Raw genomic sequence first — 13,553 nt, forward strand, 5'->3', positions numbered from 1 at the left:
ACGATGATGGAAGACACACAACACTTGACCCCTGCCAGGAATCGAACCTTGCGTGGTATGCGGTAACGCAACCGCTGCACTACGGAGGCGGACAAAGATCTGTTCATTTTTAATGTAGAACTAGTAGTTTGCACATCGGAAATACGAAAAACTCGGGTGTGGGTTTTGAAAGCGTTGCAGGTTGCATAAAACATATAGGTAGGGGCAGCTGAATCATCCTGCATACAAGGAAATATAAGATGGTTTCTCAACTGAATTGTAGCCTCTTTATGCATCCAGAAGCTACTTAACCTGTACTTGACATTGATATTAACAACTCAAAGCGTGTGTCAAAACGTTACCTTCAGCGTCAGGTGTGAATTTTGGTTTTTAGGAAGTAAGAGAGAAAACTACCCACTAAAGATAGCGATAGCCTCCGAAACGCGTCGCGATTAATGAATGTTAAATTTATGTATGCTGGTTATGTAGTGTGTGGTGTGATGTTGGTGAGCGCTGTGTGCTGGGAGGGCTGGCGTTTGTCGTGTTCTGCAGGCGGTGTGGGTGACGGCGCTGGCGCCGTACGGCGTGCTGGTGATCCTGCTGTGCCGCGGCGTGACGCTGCCGGGGGCCGCCGAGGGCATCCGCTACTACCTCACCCCGGAGTGGCACAAGCTCAGCAACGCCAAGGTCAGCGCCACTGCCACTGTTGCTGCACTGCGCTCAGCCTGCCACTGCGAATACCGTCCCGTCGTCCAAGATATAGTATTCCTTGCTGCGAAGCTCTTCACTAGAACACCTCTGAGGAATGGTGCAAATAATTTCATCACACCCTCTCTTGTAAATGTTTGGGTTTTGCATAAACACAAGGAAATATCAACTAGCATTGATTGACTGTTCCTTCGGTTCTTGATACAATATTTCATATTTTTTGAACGAAAACATATACAAGACTGGTGTAATATTCTACAATATTTATTACTTATTTCACAAACCGATTTTCGGTTATTGCACCATCATCAGGTACACAGATACCTGTATCTGATGATGGCGTAACGCCCGAAAAGTGGTTGGTGAAAAAAATGGTTCAAATGGCTCTGAGCACTATGGGACTTAACATCTGAGGTCATTAGTCCCCTAGAACTTAGAACTACTTTAACCTAACCTAAGGACATTGCACACATCCACGCCCGAGGCAGGATTCGAACCTGCGACCGTAGCGGTCGCGCGGTTCCAGATTGAAGTGCCTAGAACAGCTCGGCTACAATGGCCGGCCCGGTTTGTGGAATAAATAATAAATATTGTCGAATATTACACCAGTATTGTGTGCGTTTTCATTTATAATGAATATAAATTAAGTTAAATGCGTGACAAGTAGGATTAACTGAAACTATATTTATGTTTGAAACAACAAAAACCGAAATACGAAGAAGGCACGGACGCCTGACATGCGATTCGTGCCAGACAACAGAGTAATGCAAGTAACCAAGCCGCATACGAAATTTCGTATTACGGTAAATAGTAAATTGGAGAAGCTTACTAGTTTAACGACGGTGCCTGAACATAAATTTCTTAAAACAGTATGAACCAATTCTAAAAAAATAAAAAAATCCCCTTTAAAGATTAGAAGATTTCCGAGCACTTTTAACCTCAGAACATTCCTGGCTTATCGATATAATTCTCCGTTGCTCAGTGCATAGTGTAAGTGTCCTCGAATCGTAAAGTTTCTGATTGAAATCATGCTAACAGCAGCATATTTATTACTTTTATTTAAATTCCGTATTTAGCAACAGATAGAAATGTTAATTAACGAGTACCGAATCATAATTATTAAATGAAAATAACATATTTTTATTTTTAATTACTTATCGCATGAAGGTCCCCCTATTCACAATAAGTCAAATTTTGGTGCAAAAAAATAGGAAACATCTAAGAGAAAATAAAATATCTTTTTATTGATAGAGACTGAACAGTAATTAGTTTTTTTTTCATTTCGCAGATTTGTATAAAGTCGTAAGTTATTTTCATTCGATCAGTAACCAAAAATTAAAAAAATGTTGTTTTCGCTAAAAAATCATATCATATTCCGTAAATTAATACATACTGAATTTAACTGCTGCTAGCTTGTGTATGAAACATGAGGCTTTGTAATGCAGTCTGCTGATCTTTGAATGTTTTGCGCTCAGATTTACTTGATTTGTGAATCTGATGTCCAAGCTTTCTCTTTCATCAGCAAATATGAAGGAGTTACTGGGTAGTTCCACCCACTCAAAAATCGAGGGACAACGAAGCAGCAAATCAGACGGCAACAGACGAGATTAATACCGATTTCCGTTACTGATTTTGACTACAATACAGTCAGAAACGGTCAATGCTACTGATAGGCCTCATAGACCATGCAAGATTTAAATAGAACAGGGCAAATATTTTTCATTTCTGATATTGACTCAAGAAATTATATAGACACTTCGGGAACAGTAGTTCATGCTGTATTGAAGAATCAGTGTCCACATGAGAGCAGAAGAATTTTCGTGCTTGCCTTCTGTGGTACCCTTGAAATAAATAAAGAAAACGAGCATTAGCGCTGTGGTTGAATTTGAAACAAAACAAGGAAGTCTGTAATATCGAGTGCATAACAGATTATTTAAGGATTTCACGTGGTTCGCATTGGACAACTCACCATAGGTATAGATCTATTATAACCTTGGAAATTGTAAAAAATCGGTTTGATGATGTTACCTCAGAACTATTTCTGCATCCATTATTCTCAACAATTAGCAAAATAAAGAATTTGCTTGAATTTTATCACCTCACAATTTTTTAGCACTTTTGAAATAATGTTTTTGGTACTTGGATCAGTTGTCAGTTTTGCACAATATTTATTCTTACGTGCACTTTGTTCCTACTCGTAATAATGCTCATGAACCCAACCGCTCTGCAAGTAGGCGCGGAAGAAATATTTGAAGGCCGAGGAGCGACTGTACTCAGCTGCAGCATACATAAGTTCACTTGATTCCTGGATCTATAGCTGCTACTCACTTATGTCACAGTCATAGTTTGGCTGCCCTGATCACCCTTTAAACATCATTTGCTTGTAACTCAGGCGGAAAGTGCAGTGCATTATTCATCAGCCAGGTACGCTATTCTAGACTGGCCTTTGCATGTGTACAAAGACAATTACATTCGTTAGCCAATAATCACACTTGACATAACAACCCCCAAGAGGCCTTTCTTCATTCCATTTCACACAGATCGTGCGGAATTCAAGAATTATGACTCGAAAGAAATATGTATTTACTAAATCTTACGACGTAGTGGCCTCAAATACAACATATAACATTCGCAAGTAAGTACTTTAGGTGCCAAAAGTCATGGGATACCATGAAATATCGTGTTGGACCTCGTTTCCCCTGCGTAGTGCAGGTCCCGACGTGGCGTGGACTCAACAAGTCGTTGGAAGGCCCATGCAGCAATATTGAGTACCGCTGCCTCTACCGCCGCCCATAATTGCGAAAGTATTGTCGCTGCGAGATTTTGTGCACGAACTGGCCTCTCGATTATGTCCCATTAATGTTAGATTGTATTTAAGTAGGGCGACCTGGGTGGCCAAGCCATTCGCTCAAATTGTCCAGAAAGTTCTCCAAACCAATCGCCAACAATCGTGGCCTGGTGACAATGTGCATAGCATCCATAAAATTCCCATCCTTTTTTCGTCTCCAAGTAGCCGAACACAACCATTTCCGTCAATGATCGTTTCAGCTGGGCCAGAGAACCATTCCATGTAAACACGGCCCACACCATTATGGAGCCACCAGCAGCCCGCACAGTGCCTTGTTAACAATTGGGGTCCATGGCTTCGTGGGTGTGCGCCACACTCGAGCCCTACCAACAGCATTTATCAACTAAAATTGTGTCTCATCGGACGAAGCCACGGTTTCCCAGTTGTTTAGGGTCCAACCGATATGATCACGAGCACGGGAGAGGCGCTGCAGGCGATGTCGTGCTGTTAGCAAAGCCACTCGCGTCCGTCGTCTGCTGTCATAGCCCATTGAGGCCAAATTTCGCCACCCTGTCGTAACGGATACGTTCGTCGTACGTTCCACATTGATTTCTGCGGTAATATCCATTCTCGCTTTTCAGTTAGCACTTACAAATCTATGCAAACGCCGCTGCTTCTGGTCATTAAGTGAAGGCCTTGTGCCACTGTCTCGTCCGTGGTGAGAGGTAATGCCTGAAATTTGGTATTCGCAGCACTCTCTTGACAATTGGGATCTCGGATTATCGAATTCCCTAGCGATTTCCGAAATGGAATGTCCTATGCCTCCAGCTCCAACCTACCATTCCGAGGTCAAAATCCGTTAATTCCCCACGATTTTATGTGAAACAGCAGCTAACACAACTGATAGCATCCACGATCGCTTTGAGTAAGAAAATGGTGCTGCTGATTATACATTATAACTATCGGGACTGAGCATATCTGTGTCCGTTCTCACTCTCTGACCACGTTGCATTGCTGTGTAACCGTTCCAGGCCCTCTTCACTGAGTGAATATCAGCCATTCTACCGTAAGTTTACAAAATTATTTGGGTTGGGTAACTGTATGCAGTCTGTGAACGAGAATTTTGTATGAAATGAGACCTCGACGTCGTAGAGTGGAATCAGAGAACACCCGGAAGTGTTCTTCGAGTATCCTCTCCACGCGGATTGTATGCGAGTCCACAAAGCGTCGACAGCAGGTTTCCACGGTCCGTATTTGCATTCTTGTATTTCTTTATTTTTTATATTACAGGCTTCAGGCCGTGGTCAAATGGATATTTCTGTGTCTAACGTTCCTTATCTCAATGCTGAAAACATCATCAGAATTTATAAAGATTCACATAGTAGTTTCACTCTTAAACAAGCTCAGAAATGCTGTACCGCAATACTGTACTGGAACATTATGAATCACCTTGAAGAAAATGACTTATTGATACATAGCCAACACGGATTCAGAAAATATCGTTCTTGTGCAGTACAGCTAGCTCTTTATTCCCAGCCGGCCGCGGTGGTCTAGCGGTTCTAGGCGCGCAGTCCGGAACCGCGCGACTGCTACGGTCGCAGGTTCGAATCCTGCCTCGGGCATGGATGTGTGTGATGTCCTTAGGTTAGTTAGGTTTAAGTAGCTCTAAGTTCTAGGGGACTGATGATCACAGTAGTTAAGTCCCATAGTGCTCAGAGCCATTTTTTTTCTTTATTCCCATGAAGTAATGAGTGCTATCGACAAGGGATCTCAGATCGATTCCATATTCCTAGATTTCGAGATGGGTTTTGAACCGTTCCTCACAAGCGACTATTAATCAAATTGGGTGCATATGGAGTATCGTCTCAGTTGTGTGACTGGATTCGTGATTTCCTCTCAGAGAGGTCATAGTTTGTAGTTATAATCGGTAAATCATCGAGTAGAACAGAAGTGATATCTGGCGTTCCGCAAGGTACTGTCATAGGCTCTCTGCTTTTCCTGATTTACATAAATGATCTAGGTGATAATCTGAGCAGCCCCTCTAGTTTGTTTGCAGATGACGCTGTAATTTACCGTCTAGTAAAATTATCAGACGATCAATTCTTATTACAAAATGATATAGAGAGAATTTCTGTATGGTGTGAAAAGAGGCAATTGGCACTAAACAAAGAAAAGTGAGAGGTCATCTACATGGGTACTAAACTAAATCCGATAAATTTTGGGTATATGATAAATCGCACAAATCTCAGGGCTGTCAATTCCACTAAGTACCTAGGAATTACACTTACGAGCAACTTAAACTGGAAAGACTACATAGATAATATTGTGGGGAAGGTGAAACAAAATTCCTGGCAGATTAAAACTGTATGCCGGACAGAGACTCGAACTCGGGACCTTTGCCTTTCGCGGGAAAGTGCTCTACAAACTTTTTTTCATTTTTTTACAAACCTTAAATGAAATGCATCCTCTGCAAATACAAAAAAAAAAAAAAATAAAAAAAAATCATTGTAAAACAAATCACAAATGTAAAGGAACAGGGATGCAGGGATGTTATTTTTATGTATGTATTTACTTATTTTTCATAAAGATCACTCTGTTAAAAGGAACATGTAGATCATTTCATGGTATAGTATGTGCATTATATATGGAGCGGTGAGAGAAACGTGAGGTTCATTATCAGCTGTCAAATGTGCACACCGACTGCACCCGGCACATCCCAACTGCGTGGGGGGGGGGGGGGGGGGGGTCGAGGAAGACTGCCTGAAAATAATTGGCAAAGGTTTTCCGATAGTGAGACCATCTATGAACCTCATTGTGGGCTTGCTGCAAGAAATACCAAAAGTTGAGTCGCGACTTGGCAGCATCCCCATAGAGGTACGCGATCGTCCAACCATTGACCCAGATGATCGAGTGTGATTTACTCGCCGGAAAGTAGTCACTCTCCGGATGTAAGAAGGAAGCAGGTGTAATATGTTGCGGGGTCACACGGAGGTAGCAAGCCACCATCTGCCTTCCTAGGAGCCATACCTCCTCCACCGCGATACAAGTTAAGCGGTGATGGTCGTCATCCACTTGGCGACATTTCGGGCATAGTGGAGTGTCCACTAGTCCAATTGCATGGAGTCGTTGGTTGGTGTTGAACTTGCCACAGGTGACAGAGAACCACAGTGCCCGAAAGAAGGTAGGAAGGAATTTTTGGTGCACATGTCTCCAAATCTTCGGCCAATGCAACTTGGGGTGTTTTAATTCAATGACATTACGACTTATCCGTCGTAGCAGCCAAACATAAAAATCCTTCGCGCATGGTGGTCTCGTGCGCGGAAGCTCGTCTCTGATATAACTAAGTTCCACGATAAATGTTGATACATGCGCAAAATGTGACGTAATGTTGCCCACCGCCACCGGAGGTGTGAGGGACGCTGGAACTAGGAGATCCAGTAGGCGGGATGTAAGGGAATCACGCCCGCTACGCCATTGCTTGTACATCGTGGCTAGAAGGAGCGCCGTCGCTCGGCAGTGAACATTTGTAAGTCCGACTCCCCCCTTGTCCGTAGGGAGCGTGAGCGTTGCGTATCGCACCTTGAGGGGCGATCCAATCATCACAAAATAGCCTAGTGCTGATTGAAGTCGACGTCCGAGCGTGAGTGGTAGGGGCAGGATCTGCGAAATATGCACCATTCGAGAAACCACATAAGTGTTCAGATATTCGACTCGCTGCAAAGGATCAAGGCGCCGTAGGAGATGTTGTCGGACCATGGTACGTGTTGTCTGTAAAATACGTCGGTAGTTAACTGCCGCAGTATGTTTTACAGATGAGGTAAAGTCTATGCCGAGATAGCGGAATCGTTGCACATAAGGAAACGGACTGATTTCTTCCGGCGTAAGGCCCCTTCCAACCGGCATTGCTGCTGATTTGTTCATGTTCACTGCACTACCCGCCGTCGCACTGTGGTCCAACAACAGTTCAAGGACCGTCTTCACCTCTTCCTCAGAACGAACGAACGAGCAGCAGGAGGTCGTCCGCATAGGCACGACATTTGAAGGTGTAGCCCCGCAGTTCCATCCCAGTAAGAGAATTTGTTAGCCTCCCAATTAATGGTTCCAACGCTATCGCGAACAGCAGCATCGAAAGAGGGCAGCCCTGGCGAATGGATCGTCGAATTTGAATGGGCCCTGCTATACGCCCATTAACCTGTACCAAGGATTGTGCGCCCCCATAAATCCTTCTAATGAGACCAGTAAAACGATCTGGAAATCCCATTTGTTCCAGTACAGCGTACAGATAGTTGTGGCGCACCATATCAAAAGCACTGTCAAAATCAGCCGCCACCATCGCCGCTTTAAGCCGGCACTCCTCCGCTAGCGCTATCACATCACGGCATTCGGCAGTAGCTGTTTGCACATTCACCGATCCACCCGGTGTCGTCTGTTCTGGAGAGAGAACGCTACGAATTAACATACGACATCGGGACGCTAGCAACCGTGCAAAGATCTTATAGTCGGCATTAAGCAGGGTGATGGGGCGATAATGTGTGACCGTAATTCCTGGCTTCGGTTTATGTACTGGCACCAAGAGGCCTTCCATAAAAGCCGGTGGAATAGGCGCATCAGAATTTAACATCTCGTTGTACATTTCCGTCCATCGCGGTGCCATTTCGTTGCGAAATTCTCGATAAAATTCAGCAGGAAGTCCATCAATGCCTGGGGACCGATTCAACGCACCCTTTGCGATCGAATCATGTATTTCCTCACAGCTAATGGCTTCCAGTAAGGTTCCCGCGGCTTCCACCGTCAGTGTACGGGAGACGTACGTGGCTATACGTTCGAGGTCATCGACAGGGGCTGCTTCTTCCCGATAGATGTGTTGGTAATGGTCGACGAATGCAGAGACAATGTCCGCTTGACGCGTCACTCTTCGGTCTTCGCGGGTAATTAAGTCCCGTACCAAAACGCGTCGTCGGTGTTTCCGTTCATTCACGACGTGGTGCATGGAAGGGATCTCGTGCATTATCGTATCGTGACATCTGGCGCGCACCATGGTTCCCTGAAGATGTTTCCGAGCTAAAGCCACTAGTTTAGCTTTTATCCTTTTGCGTTCGATCCAGACATCCTGTCCCGGCGGACCATCGTCCAGGTCGCGCAGTGCTGCAAAATAAAAGTCGGTCGTACGGCGGCGCCATTCTGCCATCTCCCTGCTATATGAGATGAATGTACGGCGAAGCGCCGGTTTAGCACAAGTCAGCCACCAGTCAAGCTTCGTCGCATACCTTCCAACCCTTCGCTCGCACATCGTCCATGTCTCAAGGATCCGGTGACGGCATTCAGGATCATGTAGATGTTGAATGTTTAATTTCTACGGGGCCTTACTGTTCCACACCTCTCTACGGGGAAGAAGCACCGTACAGATGTAAGCGCTGTGATCTGAAAATGCCAATGGCCAGCGTTCCGCGTCCTGGACATCATTTGCATGAGCCCGCGAGATATAAATGCGATCTAACCTGCTCGCCGAATGACTTGTCACATAGGTGTATCCCGGTGCATCTCCATGTCGTAATTCCCACGTGTCACTAAGTACAAGGTCGTTGACAACGATTCGCAACTCCTGGCTGATGTTTGCTTGAGGCCATTGGTCTTTCTGGCTGAGAACACAGTTGAAATCTCCACCAATTATTACACATTCATAACGTCCATGGAAAAGTGGGACAATGTCTTCTCCATAAAATCGTGCCCTTTCCCGCCGCCGATTGTTCCCCGACGGTGCATAAAGATTGATGATGCGTGTCCCAAACGTCGTGAAAGCCATTCCCCTGGCCGACGGAAGGTAACACACGTTTTCCACTGGGAAGCCATCTCGCACGTAAACTGCCACCCCACTCCCATTGTGATCTCCATGTGACGAATAGGTTTGGTAGCCTGCGATGTATGGGAGTGCAGCTATGTGGACTTCCTGCAGCAAAGCAATATCCACATCAGATGCCCAAATCGTTTCCTTCAGTAGGTGTATTTTGGCCGGTGAACGCACGTCATTTATATTTAATGTCGCAATACGGTTCGCATGGCGTTGAATCCCACTCTGTCGATGCTCAACAACATCTCCCTGCATCGGCCCTGGGGGCTGAGTTAGAAGACGTTCTCTCGCCCCTCTCCCTTCACCTTCAGCAATTATTAGGCTGTCTTCGTGAGTGCCAGCTGCCTCTGTATGACGTCCGGCGCCTCCTCAATATCGTCATACCACATCTTTGCAGGCAGTGATATATTCGTGTCCATTGCCACATCATCTGCGTCTGGAGCGCCAACTGGTTGTGCTTCCTCTTCAGCATCACCACGTCCCGGTACCGTCAATGTGACAGACCGATGCGGGTCTGATCGAACAGTTTCCATTGCTTCTTCCTGTTTCGTAGAGGCTGTTGTGTCGTCTTGGTCCACAGGCACATCGTCGTCGGGGCAAGGGGAGTCATCCCTAGGAGATGTCGTGCGACGACGCCGTTTCCTCCTTTTCGAGGAACGTTGTTTGCGTGATCTTCCTTCCGTGTCCTCAGATTGTAAGGAATCACGGCTGCCCGACAGAAAAGCATCCGTAGGAGTTCGGTCGAAACTGATGTTGTCGTCACAGAGTGCATTCCAGACGGAACAGCATCCGTAGTGGCTGGAACTGCTTCGTGTACTATCAGTGTGCTTGGTGGGAGTTCGGTCTCATCTGATGTTGTCGCCGTAGATTGTATGCTCGATGGAGCAGCATCCTCTGTCAGCCCGACGTCTGCTACAAGGTTTCGGAGAGTGCCATCTTGATCTTCCACCGGGGCTGTGTCCTTTCGGTCATCAGCGGACGCAGTGAGGGCCTTGGCATAGGTGATCGCTAGTACTGTCATCGCTGGCGACGGCTCCCGCACATCTGAAGGCAGTTGCGTAATCCGCCGTTGCATACAGTTCGACCTGAGGTGTCCCTCCTGGCCACAGCCAGAACATGTACGTGGTTGACCATCGTAAATCACCACCGCCCGACAACCACCAATTGTCAGATAGGACGGTACATGTTTCTGAAGATCAATAGTGATCTGTCGCACTCCGTTAAGAACGGGGTACGTGGCGAATTGTGTCCAGCGTTCTGCTGTGTGACCATGTACCGTGCCGTATGGCTTAAAAGCCTCAATAACTTCGTCAGCCGGGAGCTCAAATGGTAGCTCAAACACACGTATTGTCCGTACACCCAGACCAGCATGTTCTACAGTTACCGTGCAGACATTCCCGTCACTATGGCAAAATCGGAGACCTACTTTTGTCGCCTGTAGAATTCTCTCACACGCTGCGTCATTTACCATCTTAACATACACCGTGGGACTAACGATGGACAGGTGAATTCCGACAATATCGTTTGGCGGTATCTTGACGTCCTCTCGAATGAATCGTTCCACTGCTAAAGCCTTTGGTCGTTCGTAGTCTTTGCAGAAATTGAATCGTAATGTAGTTTTCCTGTACTTCTTCGCCATGATCGTTGTTACTAGCCCGCGCGCAGACTAAGTCCACAAGTAAACAAACACTCGCACGCGCCGCACAGGCGGAAGTATCGGACCTCCGCTTCGCACGGCCGCTAGCGCCGAACTGCCAACTGAGCTACCCAAGCACGACTCACGTCCCGTCCTCACAGCTTTACTTCTGCCAGTACCTCGTCTCCTACCTTCCAAACTTTACGGAAGCTCTCCCGCGAACCTTGCAGAACTAGCACTCCTGAAAGAAAGGATACTGCGGAGACATGGCTTAGCCACAGCCTAGGGGATGTTTCTAGAATGTGAGGACGGGGCGTGAGTCGTGCTTGGGTAGCTCAGTTGGTAGAGCACTTGCCCGCGAAAGACAAAGGTCCCGAGTTCGAGTCTCGGTCCTGCACACAGTTTTAATCTGCCAGGAAGTTTCATATCAGCGCACACTCCGCTGCAGAGTGAAAATCTCATTCAGGTGAAACAAAGACTGCGCTTTGTTGGCAGAACACTTAGAAGATGCAACAAGCCCACTAAAGAGACAGCCTACATTACGTCCTTTCTGCTGGAATATTGCTGCTCGGGGTGGGATCTTTACCAGGTGGGATTGACGGGGGACGTCGAAAAAGGGCAAAGAATGGTAGCTCGTTTCGTCTTATCGCGCAATAGGGATGAGAGTGTCACTGATATCATGTGCGAGTTGGGTGGCAGTCACTGAAACGAAGGCGGTTTTCTCAGCGGCGAGATCTATTTACGAAATTTCAATCACCAACTTTCTCTTCCGAATGCGAAATATTTTCTTGACACCTACCTACGTAGGGAGAAATGATCATCATAATAAAATAAGAGAAATCAGAGCTCGAACGGAAAGATTTAGGTGTTCCTTTTTCCGACGCACCATTCGAGAGTTATAGGGTAGAGAAGTAGTATGAAAATGGTTTGATGAACTCTCTGCCAGGCACTTAAGTGTGAACTGCATAGTAACCATGTAGATGATGTAGATGTAGGGACTCTGATAATATCTACAGCAATGAGGGACGAAAACTGAGATAGAAAAATATGCCTTGTACCACAACCTAAGGCCCATAAAACAAAAACCACCCAGAAAGCTTTAACTTATGTTGTTGTCGTGGGACCGTTATGAATAGCTTGTCAAACAACTATAATCAGTACGTGTGTAGTTAGGCTCGGTTATTTTGCTTTTTGTTTATCCGAAGACTTCCTAAGAAAAGTGCCAAGGATCTTCAGTTTGAAAAATAGAATAAATGAGCATCGCGGGAAGTGACACACAATAAAGGTACCATAATGGACCAAATGGAACGCTGATAACTTTTTTGGTTAGGACATTTAATGAAAATGGAACAAGAAAGAATACCTAAAAACGTATTGAATAGTGACTGAAAAACAGACGATGCAAGGGAAGACCGTGACTTAAATGGATTCAAGGGATAGAAAGGAGTATGACCAATAGAGATTTGATCGTTGAAGAAGACATAGCCTATGAAACAGGTTATTATGGAGGCTGAGGGATGAACTGTAGGACTCCCTATAAATATGGGCGATCCACTCACGTTAATGTGACCACCTCCCATATTGGACGTCAACGTGCAATAACCACTCACAGACGGCAGGTGGCATCACTAACAGTGGAGGATATATGAAGCCTGTGGTGGGAATGCGGTAAACAGCGAAGTCGTTGTAATGAGGCAATGGAGAAATTTATGTGATGTCCGAAAGGGCATGATCATTAGCTTTGGGGCCATGGGTGGAATCATCCGTGAAACGGCTAAGTTTGTAAACTGTTCGCTTGCCCTTTGGTTTACCGTGCATGTCAAAATAGCGCCATTCAAAACCGTCGACGAGGCATCCTTTACCAATCACGGGTCATGGATGGAGGGGTGAACGATGGATGCAAAGATATGTACGTGCTAATAGAGCAGCAACTGTTGAGCAACTGAAAATCCTTATGAACCGATGGGCTACCAACAGAGTCTCCTCAACAACTAATCAGCGAACATTGCTGTGTGTGGGCCTCTGCAGCAGGTGCTTGGTTCATGCACCCATGCTCACTGCTCTTCATCAGCTACGAAGGCTGGAATTTCCACACCATTACCACAACTGGAAGTCCATTGAATGGCGACAGGTGGCATTTTCAGATGAATCACATTTTATGCTCTATCGGATAGATGTCCGTTGAAGCATATGGCTCTGCAGCACTCGTCGTAAGGGTTCAGGCCGGAGGACCAAGGATTATGATTTAGGAAACATTTTCTTGGCATTCTGTGGGAGATCCCGTATTCTAGAAGGCACAATGGATCAACACAAGTATGCATCTACCCATGGGGACCATGTCCAACCCTACATGTAGTTTGGTTTTTCCTTGGCATCTACCAGCAGGACTATGGCACGTGTCCCACATACTCATTTGTACATGCGTGGCTCGAAAAGCACCACGATGAGTTTACCGTACTCCTCTGACCACCGAACTCACCAGATTTATACCAAATCGAGAATTTGTGGGACCACCTCGATCGGGCTGTTCGTGCCATGGATCCTCAACCGAGAGACCTGACGCAGCTTTCCACGGCACTGGAGTCGGTATGGCT

General features: G+C 45.9%; 1 protein-coding gene across 1 annotated transcript in view; it reads left to right on the forward strand.

The window, feature by feature from the left end:
• Window positions 1-13,553, forward strand: part of LOC126446060 (sodium-dependent serotonin transporter) — a 507,897-nt gene that overhangs the window by 341,367 nt on the left and 152,977 nt on the right. The window contains exon 6 of the mRNA XM_050090978.1: window positions 532-666. Coding sequence (XP_049946935.1) covers window positions 532-666 — 135 coding nt within the window. The remainder of the gene's footprint in view (window positions 1-531; window positions 667-13,553) is intronic.

This window comes from Schistocerca serialis, chromosome 1 (assembly GCF_023864345.2).
Source record: "Schistocerca serialis cubense isolate TAMUIC-IGC-003099 chromosome 1, iqSchSeri2.2, whole genome shotgun sequence".
Lineage (NCBI taxonomy): Eukaryota > Metazoa > Arthropoda > Insecta > Orthoptera > Acrididae > Schistocerca > Schistocerca serialis.